The 16963-nt window shown below is 38.5% G+C and overlaps 2 protein-coding genes and 1 long non-coding RNA gene across 8 annotated transcripts; 1 reads left to right on the top strand and 2 right to left on the bottom strand.

Moving 5' to 3' along the window:
- Nucleotides 1–83: 83 nt before the first annotated feature.
- LOC121953790 (ankyrin repeat and SOCS box protein 2-like) lies at nt 84–12489 on the bottom strand. Of its 6 annotated transcripts, none has more exons than XM_088087491.1 (9): nt 9972–12489; nt 9286–9466; nt 4211–4380; nt 3084–3239; nt 2747–2992; nt 2492–2663; nt 863–1466; nt 623–776; nt 84–502 (listed from the first exon to the last, which is right to left on the bottom strand). In XM_088087491.1, the coding sequence occupies exons 2-9, from the start codon at nt 9405–9407 to the stop codon at nt 372–374; spliced, it is 1755 nt and encodes a 584-aa protein (XP_087943617.1). In that variant the 5' UTR covers nt 9408–9466; nt 9972–12489; the 3' UTR covers nt 84–371. The 6 variants fall into 6 exon arrangements, with proteins under 6 accessions (XP_087943617.1, XP_087943616.1, XP_087943620.1 ...); XM_088087490.1 differs by having other exon boundaries at nt 9286–9469; XM_088087494.1 differs by lacking the exon at nt 9972–12489 and adding an exon at nt 9581–9883.
- Nucleotides 12490–12779: 290 nt separating this feature from the next.
- ccdc197 (coiled-coil domain containing 197) lies at nt 12780–16064 on the top strand. Its single transcript, XM_042500558.2, has 9 exons — nt 12780–12913; nt 13185–13230; nt 13555–13731; nt 13823–13980; nt 14069–14151; nt 14275–14447; nt 14537–14647; nt 14737–14853; nt 15456–16064. Exons 1-9 carry the CDS (start codon nt 12807–12809, stop codon nt 15639–15641), a joined length of 1158 nt encoding a protein of 385 aa, XP_042356492.2. The 5' UTR covers nt 12780–12806; the 3' UTR covers nt 15642–16064.
- Nucleotides 14274–16850, bottom strand: LOC148187461 (uncharacterized). The gene is made up of 3 exons (XR_015778677.1): nt 16258–16850; nt 15429–15539; nt 14274–14408 (listed from the first exon to the last, which is right to left on the bottom strand). It is a non-coding gene; the product is annotated as an uncharacterized LOC148187461 (long non-coding RNA).
- Between the last annotated feature and the right edge of the window lie 113 nt (nt 16851–16963).

Below are 16963 nucleotides of genomic sequence, written 5' to 3' on the forward strand. Positions count from 1 at the left end.
TGAATGAGAACATCCTGTTTTAGTTTTCTCTTTCAGCTATGACAATAGAATGCGGGACATAGATCGCTTTTTCTTTGTCAAAGTAATGTTTGATAGGCACGTTTGAAACTTTAATTTTTAAATAAATGATACAACTTTCTTTCAAGAGCTCCTCTGGGCATTAGATCCTTTTTGCTTTCACTGAGCGTTTCTGTGAGACTACAAAACACTCTGACTGACACATTAAAGAGACTTGCTGTCACGTTACACATGTTATAAATAGATATTTTATACATAGAGAATTGCATTTACAGATTCAGCTAAAAAAAGACACAACATGATAAATTTAGTCACATCTCTTAGGCCTATACTGCTTGAAGTTCATTTTAAAGTCAGTCAGCCAGGCTCAGGTATCGGATCACTCTGTCTGGCACAGGTAGACTTCTGAGAGATTTCAGTCTGTGTTGTCCCATTTGGGTCCGAATCCTGAATCTGCAAAGGTGCATCAGTGGACGAGGTGACACTGGACAAGAGAAAAGATAAAGAGGATTTCTAAATTTGCATTGTACGCATGTATGAGGAAGTGAGAAGCAGACAGGCATGTTTGCATGTCAGGATGACAAGATTTTTTTCAGATGCTTACATGACTTCCTCTTCACAGTAAGCCATTCTTCTCGGCTGTCGAGCAGTTCAGTGAGCTTGCTACACAGCTGAACATGTCCGACATGCTCAAGCAGCACGTCTAGGATTGGTCCGGCCCATTGACACATAACTGATGTTGATATCCACTCACAGAACTGAAAAAAAGAGAAAAAATATTACTATAAAAAATACAAATTTAGCAATTGGAAAGCCTTGTTGCTGCTTTTGCTTGTTTTCACACCTGTGTTGCTCTTTCTGGTGTCTCACTGCAGTTGAAAGGAAGCATGCTGCCATTCTGCAAACCAAATCCACTGCTGCCAACAGCTCTTGTGTTTGATGCTCCTGACGCTGGGTGAGGGGCACAGCCATATGCACAGGTAAAACAGGAGAGAGCATCGCAGCCATTGTCCAAAAGACACTTGAGTAGAGGCAGATTATTTAGGCAAAGTGCAACAACAGAAGGGAAGGTCGTAGGATAAGAGGGTAGCCTGGCATTGACGTCTGCCCCTCTCTCCAGCAGTAAAGACACAGTGCTGATGCAGCCCTGCCGCACAGCCATCAGGAGAGGACTGACTGGGTCTAGGGTTAGACTAGCGCCAGCGTTCAGTAACACCTCTGCTGTCTTGGTGCTGCCGTTGGCGATTGCAAAGTAGAGGGCTGTCAGGCGTCTATCAGCATACTGGATGGAGTGACTGTTGGCCAGTGTGGCGTTTACGTCTGCACCTGTCTTGAGTAGCACAGCTGCCACAGTGTGTCTGTTGTGCTCTGCTGCCAGGTGAAGGGGGGTGACACAACTGTGGCGCAGCATAGCTCGGCTTGTCACTGAGATGAGGAGGGACACAATCCTGGAGACACATGAGGATACAAAATATATTAATGGGATTGTTTGGATTTTTTTAAGTTGGGTTGTATGACGTCAGTGTGTTATATAGAGCGAATTTCAGTTGGTTTCCTTCCAGTTTAGAGAGGCAGGCTAGAGTTCAACATGTTAGCTAAGGAATGTATTGCTGTGGATGGGGGTCAACCACAAAACGTATTTTATCCATCTATTAAAAGTTCCACCTAAAAAATCTACATTCATTTAATTGTATGCTATTTTGAAAGTATTTTCATGGCTAAATGTCAGACAGCTTGTTCTGATGGGAAACTGGTAATGGCTTCATTGTATGACCTCATGTATGCTCTTGTCAAAGCTACCAGACTCCATGGGCAAAAACAGTCATTTTAGCTTACTGAACACAGCTGCCAGCAGGTCAAGCACTGCTTCAATCAGTAAGTTATTTAGTGTTATTATGTGACTTTGGTAAATCCGATCTAACCCATTTAACCGCCAAAGTCACACAATAACACAAACAAACTAACTGATCAAGGCAGAGGTAAACCAGCAGCTCCTGTGTTCAATTATGTAAAATCACTGTTTTTCTCAATGAAATCTGGCTTTAAAGAGAGAGCTATCGTAACAGCTTCATTTTGCCATTGGAAACTACTATCTCCCAATAAGGTAAAGCAGTGAAAATACTCTCAATATAGCGTACACTTAAACTGATATTGATGCTTTAGGAACTTGTTTTGGGTGGCTAAAATACTTTTTGTTGCTTGTTTTGTGTTGCCCTCCACAGCAGTACATTGCTTAGTTTCCATGTTGGACTCCTGCCTGCTTCTCCAAACTGGGGCCATGCTGACTAACATCTACTGTATGTAATGTACTGTCTATGGATGACTACCCCTTAAAACCCCACTTTAAAAAAAAATCTCAACTATCCTTTTAAGACAGCAGAACAAAGCATATTTTATAGCTCTTCTCAAAGCTACATTAAAAAAAAACTCCTATTGTACATTATAACCACACATTTTGTATGGTGTTACTTACTCATGGTGTCCATATTGAGCAGCAATGTGCAAGGGAAGCAGACCTGAGTTAGTGGGTTTGTTTGCATCTGCGTTTTTCATCAGCAACACTGCAACGCTTTCCTTGTGGCCATTTTTACTGGCCTCATGCAGCGCTGTGACACCATCACACGTTTGCATGTTCACATCTGCACCTACAGAAAACAAATGTTGCTTTACAACCTTTAAATGGGGATCAGACACATGAAAAAGGAGGAAAATTTTGTGCAGAAAGTACCTTTCTCAATAAGGTAGCACAGTGCCCTCATCTGTCCTTGCTGAGCTGCTACAATGAGCGGTGTGATGCTGTAGGTATTAGCCGGATTGATGGCAGCCCCGGCTCTTATTAGCATCTCACAGATCTCCGTGTTGTTTCTCGATACAGCCTCGTGCAGGGCTGTCCAGCCCTGACCACACCGCTGGTTCACAGTGGCCCCGTAGGACATAATTAAACTCACCATGTCCACATTCTCCAACTCACAGGCTGCAGAGACACACAGAGTCATGTGGCTGTCATATGGTAATCGATACTCTCTAAATAGTTCTGTTGTGTACAATTGATTTCACAGCTGTACCTTTGTATAAAGGGGTTTCTTTGTTCTTGCTGCTGATGTCGGGATCTGCGCCTGCTTCCAGAATGCAGCGCGCACTTGACAAGTGTTCACAAGACACGGCGAGCAGCAAGGCCGTCTGCTCCTGCAAGGTACGTTTGTCTACCGAACCTGGATGGGCTGGAGCAGAAAAAGATCTTTGTTTTTCTGGCTTATATTGTCACACTGAGCTAATGTGATTTCACTGAACAAATGCACTCTTTTAGGCTGCTTTCAACAGCCCCTTTTATACTGCTTGTTCACAGCGGGAATATCGCGCCAATGTGTACAAAGGGTGCAATCTCTAAATGGGGGACAGAGTTGTCTGGCCTTTAAACTGACACAGGAGGTAGTAACAGTGCTAAAACACCATGTGTGGAAAGAGGACAGCTGACAGGATGGGATCATGGGTGGCACGGGTGCGATGTTTTGATGACGCATTATATGTGCAACCCACTACGGGAGATTTAAAAAGCAGCTAATAGCAGTTAGCAGGTAACTCAAAGGAGAAGAACAGCGGCTGAAAATGTCCTCAAACTGGGAAAACAATGGGAATCTGGAGCTCCTTACCCTCTGAGCAGAGGATGAGATCTGCACAACATAAAAGGGACAGTAAATTACTGTTACTGCCATGCCGATATGCATGTTTTATGTCACATTAGAGATTGTCACTGTTAAATGTAATGCCTCTTTTGCTTCTGCGATGCTGGCATGCTATCTAAAATCACACACTAGAGCAGAATAACACTGCCATCATTTGATTTTGTGTAAAGATGCAAAGGGGCATGAAGAAGGGACTTCATGACCGCCTTACAGTGATGTCAAGACCACTTTTAGAGGGTTTTGTCTCAGAATCAAATGCATTTTGATTTGGTCTTGTCTCAGTCTTGGACATAACGGACTCTGCATTTTTAGTCGAGACTGGCCGAGACCACAATAGATTATTTGTTAATGTAATTACTGTGATAGGATGTAAATCTTCCTTCTTCAAATCCAGCCAGTCACGTAAATCAGTTGTGGTTTTGTCTCAGTTTCAGCACACTCTACTCTTGGTCAAATCTTGGTCTCGGTTAGTATGGTCTTCAACACTATTAAAAAGGCTAATATTATACCCCGCAGTAGGATCTTCAAGCACTCTGTCTGTCCACAGAAGGCAGCATCATGTAGAGGTATCCACCCATCTTTGTTCTCCTTCAGCAGACTGAGAGGAGCGGATGTTGCCAGATCATTAACAGCCTTTACATCCCCTCTCCTGATGGCAAAGACCACTGGCTCAACATCCCTGAAAAACAGGGAGAAAAACAGACTTTAACTGACTAAATCTAGACAAACATCAGCACTGTTTTGTTTTTTTGTGACTTTTGTTCCCCCTTTTTTTTTATTATTTAAAAAATCCCGAAGAGGAGCAATATCTGTAGTAGTTACTTACATGCAGTTATATTCATGCTGCATTTGTATATTTATCAACCAATATCTGATCTAAATTTCATATGAATATCCAAATGCGAAACGTGTTTAATGACATTTTTTGATATGTTCAATATTTACTTCCCCCACCTTAATATTAAATTATAATGCATGGAGAAAAAAAAGACATCAGCACTGTTTGAGGGCAGTAGTTTTTATGCAGCCATGGATCCTAAATCTTTATATTTCGGTGATTATCTTAAATTTTGTACATTTTTTATTTGAATAAGCATTTGTAATTGGTATGGTGTGTTATTACAATGATGAAAAAATTAAACACGTCGCACAAAAGACCTCATATGCGCACAAGGAGCCCCAATACGCACACACACACATCCACAATCACATGCAGCCTCAGTGTCAAACAGCCCCCAACAACAAAAGACTCACTCCGGCGCTGACGTTACGTCGCTCTGACCGTCTCCTCCGCTCCTATCTCCTCGCAGTCTCGCCTGAACATTATTACATTTACCTCCAGCGTTACGAAACTGAGATAAGTATTCAGAATAGCTGAATTTCGTCATTACTGATGGCAGATTTGACGGCGGTGTTTCCTCTCTCAGCGGCAGCGTGCAGCGCCGAGCGGGGCTCAGCTGCTCTCTCAGATTATTTTGGGACTGTATTATCAGGCGGCGGGGTGACGGGTTTATCCATATATGTCAAGAGACTCGGACATCCAGAGATAAGGCGAACGGCGCTAGAGATAATGCAGCCCGAGCCGAGATGTCTTTCTTTGCGTGGAGCCTTTGTTTCATTGGCTGCTGTCCACATTAAATAACCAGATAATTAAAAAACACTCATTTTAAAGGGGACTGTTGGAAGAAGAGGCCTTGTGCAAGAGGAAAAACACAAAACACGGGGACAACAATGTACAGAAGATTAGCGATAGGCTACACCCGCTGCAACACGAGACACTACTCATGTTTTTATGCCACAGACATTGTAGTCCGTAGACTACTGTATGTGTCAACAGTTATTTTAATCTCACTGTTTTGATTAAATTCTTTATCTTTGCTAAGAGAGAGGGTAGCTGTATGATCCTAAACTCAAATGGATTATACAGTTGTCAGGGCCGTTGCAAAGATTTTTAGAAATAGTGGGGCCATTAGTCTGGAGTCCCCCACTGCCATCCCACCCACCCTTACGGTGCATGCCCACTATACCTGACCAGTTTGCCTGTATTTGCATCCCCATTGGCTAACGTTACCTTCAAGTTGCAATAATGTTTTAAAGAAAACATTTTAATCTAATGTTCAAAAAAAACTTGAAAGAATGTTTATCATTTCGAATCATGTCCCTGCAAGGTTAAATGCTAACTGATACGTATTGTTACAAGTACAAATATTCTGAGGATGTTTTGGTGATTTTGAGAGGTGAGAGATCATAAAATGGGCTTTTATAAAAAAAATGTAATATGATATGTTGAAAAAAAATATGAATGGAAATTATGAAAAATAACATTTTTATAGAGAGTGTTTCCTGAACTTTAAGAAGAACGGTCTGGGAACTAAAAGAAAACTTGCCACTGAAAATGTTAGTAAAACACTGGTTGCGCGGCACCGTTCTCAGAACCAAAAATTGCTAGCTGGGTCCTCCCTGCCCCGCCAGTGGCTTGTGTCCATCCTACAAACCCCCCACCCCCTACTCTATCAACTCCACACTAGAGCATTTTATTTACAACAAGTTTTAACAAGCATCAGTACAAAGCCATTTTCTGTCATATTTTACAGATTATAATGTACATGGCTAATCTACATGAAAAATATTATCGTATTTAACACATTGCTATTTATTTATTTTTCAACATGGATAGATGATCAACTATGATGCATTAATCATTAGTTTCACTTTAGCATTTCCTGGATCTACACAGAGCTATTCAACTATTAGAAGTTGAGTTTAGACACAGTATCCCTCAATATCCCTTCAAAGTTTGCTGTCCTCCATCTGAGAAGCACCTGTTTCAGCTACTGACTCCTGGAGGATGCATAGAGCCCCTTTTAATCTAAAATAGGACAATTAAACCTTTAAAAACCCACCCTATGTAATTTGTGTGTATACTGAGGACATGGCCTCTTGGCCCTCAATCGTGGCTACAGGCATGACCATAACCTCTAATTTGTGCTTCGGTAATGTTTGCACAACAGAAAAAAAGAGATAATTGTATACCCCAGGTATTTATCTCAAAACGTAAATATGAAGCACTGGTTTTAATCTAATCTTTAAGCTTTTACCTCGCAAATAATTTCCCCTCATATACCTCCTCAAAGGGTTCAAAATTAAGACCTTTTGAGGGCATATAGCATGGATCTATTATAAAGCATATAGTGAGAAAATTACAAGTGTGATCCTGACCACTCATCGTATGCTATCGTCATGACGTCATCTGCGGTCATGGCGACCACGCGCGAGGTCATAGGTCGTCAGGTCAGTCATGGCTACAGCACAATCCCTATGTGTGATGCTAGCGGCCTTGTGCTCTGAAAAGAAAAAGAAAAACTAGGGGGAAAAAAACCCACCGTGGACCAATCTCTATGTGTCACTAAGAAGACAACATGGACTGTCTGTCCTACAAGTACAACTTTAGGTAAGAATGTGATAACATGTCAAGAAAATTAGCCCCAAATAGCCGTTATGTATGTTGCTCCGCAAGCGCCGCTATACGTAAACAGAGGGTCCCCCGCAGGAAAAAAAGATTAGCTTTTGAGAATTGTTTAATGTCACTCTGGTATATGAGGATACAAAGGAATGTTTTAATATCGGTTAGTTTTTATTATCATTATTGAAATCTAGAAAACTGTCAGGACAGTGTCATGTCCTTTCCCTGACCGCTAACGTATCACTGAAGTGACAGCATATGGATTCACATTTTACACATTACCTCGCATTAGGCTATGGCATTTGACAGAGCCTGCTCTTAAATGCCAAAGTTTTGTCATTAAATATCATAAATGAGCAGAATATGAGATTTCCTGATACCTTATACCTTTTTCCTAATACCACCGAGGCTGTACGCTGTTATGAGAGTCAGAGGACAATATACTCCACCATTCAGGATACAGTCATTGTCAACATTTTTATTTTTTATTTTTTGTTTTATTTTGTTGATATTATTATTATTTATTTAACTTTTTCTTTTTTCTCTTTTATAATGTAATTATTACTCTAACCATGTTTTTACAGTTATATTCTACCTCTGTATGCTCTTACATCAAACGTCCTTTTTATGACATGTATGTGCGAGGTGGGTTTGGGCCCGGCCGACTGATCATACTTTTTGACTGCTGTGTATATACAAAACTGATTTTTTTCGTAACATTGTGAGCCTTGTGTTCTAAAAATAATAATAATATGTTTAAAAAATGAATGAAAATAATGCATTTACACTAGCTAAACACTCTATAGCCACACAATCATTATAAGTGGAGTGTACATATATGCATGACAATTTGAGGGTCCTGTTATCTTTGCTCATGTTAAAAGCACTTCCATAGCGTTATTTGCTTTGTAGCAGTTATGATTAACAAGAATTTGTGTCTAACACTCCAGTGTTTTTACCAAAAGTCATCTTGGGTACAATATGTAACAGATTGAGTTTTCAAATAGTGTCAAAGATGTGTTTATTTCTGTTTTTCTAAATATAGGAGAATGACCCAAGAAGTTTCTGAGAGTTTCTGAGGAGGAACGTGGAAGACTTTACAACACTTGGAAAGGTGGAGCCACTCATTTGCAAGAAGGACACGAAAATGAGGAGGGCCATCAGTATCAGACGGGCTGTCAGTTACGCTGCGATTCCTTTATGGGTATAGAGAATTAATTGCTAAAGATTGTCATTTGTCATTTCAAATAAAATCTTTTGTTGCAGACACATATTAATTTGTTCTTCTCTATAGCAGAATCATTCAGGTCTCTAAGCTTCCACTATCGGATCGGCTGAAGTCCTATCAGTGAGATCGTGATGGAGACCAGTGGAGTCCTGTATGAAGTTTTAAAGGAAGACCATTTTGCAGGTACCACTTTTGCCGTAGTTAAGAGTTAAATACAGTTAAATAGTTATATAAGTTAAAAAGTTAAATAGATTTGTTGCTTCATCGTAGAGAGAAATGCACATCACCTTACACAATAAGAACATGAAAACATATGACACTCAACTCAGTTCAAGGCACACTGCCAGGTATGAGTTAACTTAATGCTTCCTAATAGTTTTAAATGTTGGCATACTGGCTTGTAACTCACTCACCATCACACTTGTTCGTTTTAGCGGGCTGCAGTTTCTCCACAAGAGGGAGGTGTTTGGTGATTGACAGGACACGTGCCTATTGCATTTAAAGGGAATTCCTGTAGTATCAACAGTTAAAACCTGCAGATGTATATTTCAGTGTCGGCTCTTAATCAATCTCACAAATACCCACGTTTTTACATAAGAAAGCCAGGACAAACAAAAAACCTTTAGTGTTCTTTGTTTTTTCTTTCTATAATACATTATGGTGATCCATTATGGCAATTCATAACAATGCCATTAAAAAAAAAATACTAACTAACTTAACTGAGATTTATATATAATATGGATAAACAGAGGTTATTTTAAACCCCATAAAATAACTAATTTGAAGAATTCAAAGGGATTAGTCAGGTTTTTAACATTGGCAAAGGGAAATCTCATACTAAAAAGTATTTCCTAAAAAGAAGTGACTTTAAAAATAATATTATGTTTCCTCACCTGAGCGAGTTTACAGTAGAGTTTGCTGAAGTGTTGAGACTGAGGGAGTAGACCGCCAGCCTGTCTTTGATATCCTTGTTTAGTCTCTGGTAGAGAGACCTGGATCTGCTGACTGCGATCATCACAGCAGGAGACGTGTTGTCCAGTCTGTAGAGCGGGACGTCCAACAGTGTGCTGCTGTCTTCTCCATACACCAGAGATCCAGAACAACAGATCAGAAAACCAAAGTCAGAACACTTCTAGAAACGCTTGTAAAAACAGGTTTGCAAAGTCCCTAAAACAAAAGATAACATACCAACATACACAGCATAAAAAACACACACTCTACAGCCATACTGTATGAATTAGAGAACATTTGACAGAGCTGAGATCTGCACTGGCAGACATGAGAGAGCAGCAGCTCAGGCGATGAGGATAGCTGCCTTTTAAGGGCATGTTCAACTGATTCCACTTGATGCTGCTGCTCCAGACGCAACACTGAGGTGAGGCTGTATGTAGTGTTACTATGAGTTATGCAGCACAGAGTGGGCATAAGAATAACACAGAGCTGGAGTTCCAGATTATTTGCTCAACTTAAAATTTAAACTAAGATTAAAAAATGCACACACAGAGAGATATTTGAGCAGATTTGGATGACCAAAAACTGTTTGAAAACTTTAAGATTTAATTCAAAGACATCAACTCACCATATGACAGTGTTCCTCCTCCTCATTCACAGAAGTTGCTTTCACATCACAAATGTGTTGATCCACCTTTATAAAAGGAAGAGTATCCTCCTGTTGCATAAGCCCCTTCTGTCACACAATGAAGTGTGAAAATGTGCACACAACAATGACGGCTGATTTTTGTTTCACAATCCCTTCTTCGGAGGTTTTTGTGAAAATGCTTCCTGTGTCTAAACTGGAAGTGGTCTCTGGTTTACTTGAAACAAACAAGTCTATCTGAGTATCTATTTACAGCCGGAGGAACTAGACTGCAGATGAGCTCTGAGGCTATTTCACAATATCTGAGGAGCCACACATTTTTGAGCAGCAAAGACAAACCTGGGTATTTAACTCTGTTGTTATTGTTTGAATCCAGGTAGCACAAAACAAACTGTGATTTACTGTTACTTTTATGTTCGGTTGAAATGTGAAAGGAACTGCAGACACACTCTTATTTGTAACCGTTTATTCATAAAAAATAAACCCAAGGTTTTTTTTATGGCAGTTACTCTTAGCTCTAATTGATCATTACATACATAAACAAATTAACATACATTAGTTGCTTATATAATTAAAATCCAAATTAGCGGATATAAAACCAATATTGAGCCCTCCACTCACATTAATATAAATGGACAAACGGATATCGTGAAATATGTAAAATGATATAATTATACATCAACACTACATTAGTACCACAAAGTTGAATCAGTACTTGTCTAGTTTCAACTAAATCTGAGCTATAACCATCATATGGATTTAGTGTGGGGATGTTGTTGAACAAGATACTGAGAGGTGGTTCAACAAATTACATTTTCAAAATATGGGAAGTTCCCATGGAATTTTTCCTCTTAACACAACAGCTTTAGTCTTTCTTTAACACACTAATTACAGTCCTTTTTCAGGCACTTCACGTGACGTAGCAGGTGAAACACAGGTGTAACTATTACAACTGTTAAGCACGTCTCTGCCCCATTAAGTGTCAGCAAGCCTGGTCAGTGAACTAGCAGCAGAGTTATTGAAGCTAAGTTCAGCCCTTATCAATATTATTAGGTAGGCCTGCAGTTTTCAGGTCATATCAAGACATAATGTCTGCTTGAGGGAAAAAAAGTTCACTTGGAAAACTAATGTAGATTCAACCATCCAATATGTTAATATCTTAACCCTTTGAAACCTGGATCAACATCAATTTTCTTCTGTTACATTGGGCCCCCTTTAAAAAGCTATAAGACCCTTTGAAAGCTAGACAATTTGGTTTGATACTTTTGAAAAAAAAAAAAAAAAGCCATAACCAATTTGACAAAAAATGTCCCACAAATTGCAAGAAATTATAAAATCGTGACATAAAAATTACCTAATAAACAGTTTTTAAAAAAAGGGAAGAATTGTTGAAAATTACCTCAAAGACAGGGAAAAAATGTCTTGAAAATTGTATTTATAATTATAGTAATTTAATAATTGAAATTATGTCACAGAAAAAAAGTCTATATATAATCTGTACTATACTATATGTTTTTATTTTACTTTCAAAACATATACACCTCAAGTGAATTTTGAAGCCTTTTGGTCTCTTTAAAAAGGTGGTTGCAAACAAGTGGCTAAATGAGAGTTCAGCATATCATTTTGTATATTTACACGTGTATGCATATATGTGTATGTATATATGTAAGTATATGAATATGTGTGTGTATGTATGTGAGTCTGTGTGTGTAAATATGTAAGTGTATGTATAGTTAAAGACTAAGTTCAAGAATCAATTAACTGTTTAGCTGATAAGGGGTAAATAATTAGTTTATACTTCCTCCTACTCCTTTCCGAACATGCAGTTTATACTCATTAAGTATAGGTCAAATTGTGGAACGACCTTCCCCTCCACATTAAAGCCTCCTCACTGTCCATTTTTAAAAGTCGTCTTAAAACCCATTTTTATTCCTTGGCTTTCATCCCTGCATGAGACTCTGCTCCTGTTTGAGTGTTTTATGGTTTGTTTTTAGTTATTGTTTTTTTTAAAAAAATAATGAAACAATTATCTTAGTGTTTATACCTGTTTTATTTCATCCATTTTTATTTTTATTTTTTTAAATGGTTTTATGTCTGCATTGTTTTGTCTATTTATGTACAGCACTTTGTTTCAGCTGTGGTTGTTTTTAAAGTGCTTTATAAATAAAGTTGAGTTGAGTTGAGGTCATCATCCATTTTTGATATTGCCATTTTGTTTCATTTTTGTCTTTTCTGTTTGTTTGTTTTTTATGATCTGCACTTCCAATGCTTTGTAACAACTTTGAAGGGGATCTTTAGTGGGAATTTGGAAAAGTAGGAGGCTTTTTTTTGTTGATAGTATATTTTTATCATTATTATTCCACGTCAATATTGGGTTAATCGTGGAGCAAATCTCACCGGTTAAACAATGAAGCAGAATTTATTAGGTGAGCTGTGAACACAGTAAAACAGTGCACCCCAAACCTTCCTGGACTTCAGACTCGGTCATAGTTCCCGGGAATCAGAGAGGAGTGAGCGCTCTTAATTTTCACCTCGTCTCGGACCTCGGACCATCCCATCTGTGTGTGTCTCATTCAGTCAGTCAGTGACCCGCCTCTCCGGAGGTTACCATGACAACGGAGAAACGATCCCGGCGCATTCCCTGTTGTCTCGCCGGCGGTTTCCAGGCAACAGCTACACAAAACCAGGAAAACATCCGGAAAAGACCCTCGAGCCTCCTCCTTGGTCGCGCGAACGTGGAATAACTGCAGGACTTGTTTACTCATCAGGATTCCGGGACGATATATATTTGCAAGAAAAAACAACACAAAACAAAACATGACGACTTATTCCCTTCCTGTCTTGGATAACAGCGACCCCCGTCTAAAACTGAAGGTGGAAAACAGAATAAGAAACGTTTTTGTAACACAACCGGAAGACAGCAGGTAGGCCTGCAACTCATTACTTTAGACTTGTTGTTTTGTTGTCGTCTGTTGCAGGTAGCGTAACGTTTTATTAACTATGTGTTTATTAGTATTTAATTGAATGTAAAGCACTTTATAACTTGTTTTGAAAAGCGCCTTGTAAATAAAGATATTATTAGTATTATTATTATAGGGCATATCATTATTATTAAGTCTATAGTTATCAATTATTTGACAAGCAGTCACTTTAACAACCCATATATAAATGTCTCATTTCAAATTTTCTTTTCAGACACAGAAAGGAGGAAAATGTCAACTACATACCTGTTGTGACCGAGGTAAGACAGAATAAGTCAGCATGTGTTAAAAAAGAGTGAAGTTGTGCATTAGGGAAATTACACAATATTATATCAAAAGTAATTGTTGTGGCTTGTGATGACTTGCTTTTAAGGTGTTTTAGTACAGTGGTTCTCAATCAGGGACCCACAGGGGCCCTGGAGGGAGCTGCAGAGTGTTCCCAGAAAAATGGTGGATAGTTTATTTTGTGGATGAACTCCTGCTCACTGTCTCACTTGCAAACCCAAGAAAAAGGTTGAGAACCACAGTTTTAGTACATGGAATGAGTTTTTTTGTTTGTTTTTTGAAAAAAAAAAATGTTTCAGACTTCAAGCAGACTCCTTGAGGCAGGAGTGAACACTTTGCAAAAGACCCTGGTTTTGAAGAAACAGGCTGAGTTGGAGGAGGTGAATCAGCAACTTGCACTCAAACGGCAAAAGTTTAAGAACCGCGTGGAGGCTCTGGCTCAGAGGAGGTCTGAACTGGAAATAAAACTACAGCAGGTGAATTGAACCCTCCCGAAACTACTTGAATGATTCTGAGCTAGACATCCACTGATGACAGCGGCCTAATACGCATGTATTTTTTTTCCAGACTAAAGAGAGGGCAGTAAAGTTTGAAAAGTTTGTGGCTGAAAATGAAGTGAAGCGGAGCCAAGCACTGAAGAAGTATGAGGCTGCACGGGACCTGAACGCTTCAAAACAGAGAGAGATTGAAGACCTGACAGAACAGTTGAAACAACTTAAAGTCAGGTGAGACCTCTAAACCAAAGCCTTAATGTTTGAGTGATGCTCATTATGTCACTTTCTGGTCTCAGTTTGACCATATTTCAATTTACAGACAGCAAGTTTTCAAGGACAGAATGGCAAAGTACAAAATTTATGAGGACTACTTGATGAAAACACTTGATTATTTCCCCAACAGTAAGTTGAATTGACTTTTATTGGCCTCCATGAGCAAACGTTTTCTTTAACATGTTCTGTTTATCCTAAAGCGTTAATTACCCACTGGCTGTAAGATGGACTAAACTGCACAATCTCTTCCAGCTCATCTTGATAATGGGTCTGAATCTCTGGTTATGCCCATTATTCGGCGCCACGAAACCCTGTCCATCACCCATCGGGAGCTTCTGCAGCGTCTGGGCCATCTGGAGGAGGAGGTGGAGCAGGGCCAGCGGCAGCTGCAGATCATGAAGCAGGACCACAGTGTTAAAAAAATGGTCAGACATACAGATACTTGCAGCTACTTTTCTTCCACCGACAGTACTTGAATGAACAACCTTTTAATAGTTTTGTGTGCGTGTTGCAGATGGACAATAAGGAACTGTCTGAACTCCAGGGTGAGTTAGAAACCCTGAAAGAGAAGAACAAGCAGGCGGAGGTTAACCTGCTGATGGAGCAAGGCCTGTCCAGAGAGAAGGTATGTTTTCAGGACTATGAAATGTTCCTTAGATAATAAAATCATAGGATTATTAGATAGAAATGTTGTCATATGTGTTGTTAACACAGGTTGAAGAAGTGGGTTCCTTGCTAATGGCCATACACAACCTTGCAGAGCAGTGTTATCTATCAGCATATGGACCTCTGGAAAACATGGATGTACTGACAAAGATGGACATGGTGAAGGTAATGTCTGAGGAAAGTAGTTGGTTACCTAGAGCAATATGACTTAAGCTGCTTTCAGACGCCTTTCACAAGTATTTGAACCTGTGAACCCTGAGAAAAATGGTGTGTTTTCAAAATAAAAGAAACAAACAAGGGAAAAAGGTAATTAGCAACTTGGTAAGAAATGGAAATTGTAAGAAATTAGTACATCGCGAAAAATTATTTAAAAAAAAATTATTATAAAAAAAATTATTAAAAAAGGTAGGGAAAAATGTCTTGCGAAAAAAAGAAGAAAATAGGGAAAAACTATATTTATAATGATCAGAATTACATACCTAAATTCTGTTACAAAATTTTTATAATTTATTCCAGGTTACTTCCTTGTATTTTTGAACTTTGATTTTCTTTTGTTTTTTTAACGAATTTTCAGGTAATTTACTTGTAGCTTTTTACTAAATTCTTGCTAATTTTGGGATATTTCTTTAAATTGCTCAATGCCTTCTTCCCATTTTTTGAAAGAAATCAAGCCAATTGGCCAGGTTTCAAGGAGTTAGTATTCACATCGAAATACTAGTAATTGATGTTCCTTTACCTACCTGAAACTAACAAGGGTATGATTTCAGGAGTACATCCTGGACAAGGCGGACACAGAGAGGAGAGCGAGGAGACTGATGGACTCGGGGTCTGCAATGACGAGCAGAACAGCTCTGACAGACAAAAGAGAGAGAGGGTCAATGAAAAGTATCGGCAGTAAAACACTCATCAAAAGTTCCAGTAAAGTCAGTAGAAAGAGTGGGACAATGAGCTGATGTAGAACTTTTACAACAAATCATGCTCTTACTGCTCACAGTAATCTAATTATAAAGATTTTGTGGAGTGTAAAGGTTCATTTTTGACCTTGGAAGCAATTTTAAAAAAAGAAAGCACAGCATCAAAACTAAGTAAATGGCATCTAATGATAAAGAATGTAAGATGCATTTGAAAAAATGGGCCAGTAAGTGAAACTAATGTCAAAAATATTTCTGTAAACATATCAGAGTGGTGTGACACTTATTTTTTGAGTTTCACCATATAAAACTCCTATTACAAAATGTCATGCACTATATTTTTTTACCTACATCTTTTATTGATTTTGAAAACAAGGTAATCAAGTGTATTCGAGCATCAGAACTTTGAAAATGTGAATCTCTGGAATCATTGTTGCATTTTAAAATAAAATTGTTACAATCAAATGATGCTTTCATACACAAGGTAATAGCCATCAAATGGCATATGCAATGGTAAGTATGCAGTTTTCTCTTTTTTGTGATAGTCGGCATTTTATCTATTTAATACAGTAAATATAATCAGTGTAGCAGAGATAATCGTAACTTTCCTGTTGTAAATCATACATATCATGCAGAACCAAATGTTGCAGCCACTCACATTTTCTGTCCTGTATCATTTAACAAACAGTCCGTGTTTCAGCAAGAGGCACCAAACAATAGCAGCAATGCAGATTGTTGATTCTTGCCCGCTCCATATTGTCAGACGCGGCTGCACAGGTTTTGTGCAGACTGTGATCACCAATTATGTTGCAATGCAGTAAAAGTTGAAAAACATGTTCAGACATACATCTCAGGGGTTTATCTGTGTCCCTGTGTTGTCAGGCTTTGAGAACATTTACTCAGGTATTATAGCTGGCTTAATATTTGTACTTTACTTGAGTATTAACATTTATATGCTACTTTATACTCATAATTCACTACATTTCAGAGGGAAATTCTGAACACAACTACAATAACAAATACAAGAATGTGCAGTGGTGGAATGCAACTGAATACATCAAGTCTTCGCTGTAGACTACATAAGTACAATTTATACTTGTATACAATTAAATGCATCATTTTCATCTTGATACTTTAAGAATAATTTGCTGATAACAGGTGTATTTTTGTATGAAAAATTGAGATTTTGATTTTGAGGATTTTTACTTGTGACTGAGTTGTGTTGTTTTTTTAAATGGAATATTCATAATTTGATTGATTATGTATTTCTCTACCACAGTTTGTAACTCTTTGTATATTATTATTAAGCAGCAACAATAGGAGTACCGTTATGTTAAAAATGAAGAGAGAAAGGGGATTTTAAA

Source organism: Plectropomus leopardus, chromosome 14, assembly GCF_026936395.1.
Source record: "Plectropomus leopardus strain MGB_pleo_1.0 chromosome 14, ASM2693639v1, whole genome shotgun sequence".
In the NCBI taxonomy this organism is placed as follows: domain Eukaryota; kingdom Metazoa; phylum Chordata; class Actinopteri; order Perciformes; family Serranidae; genus Plectropomus; species Plectropomus leopardus.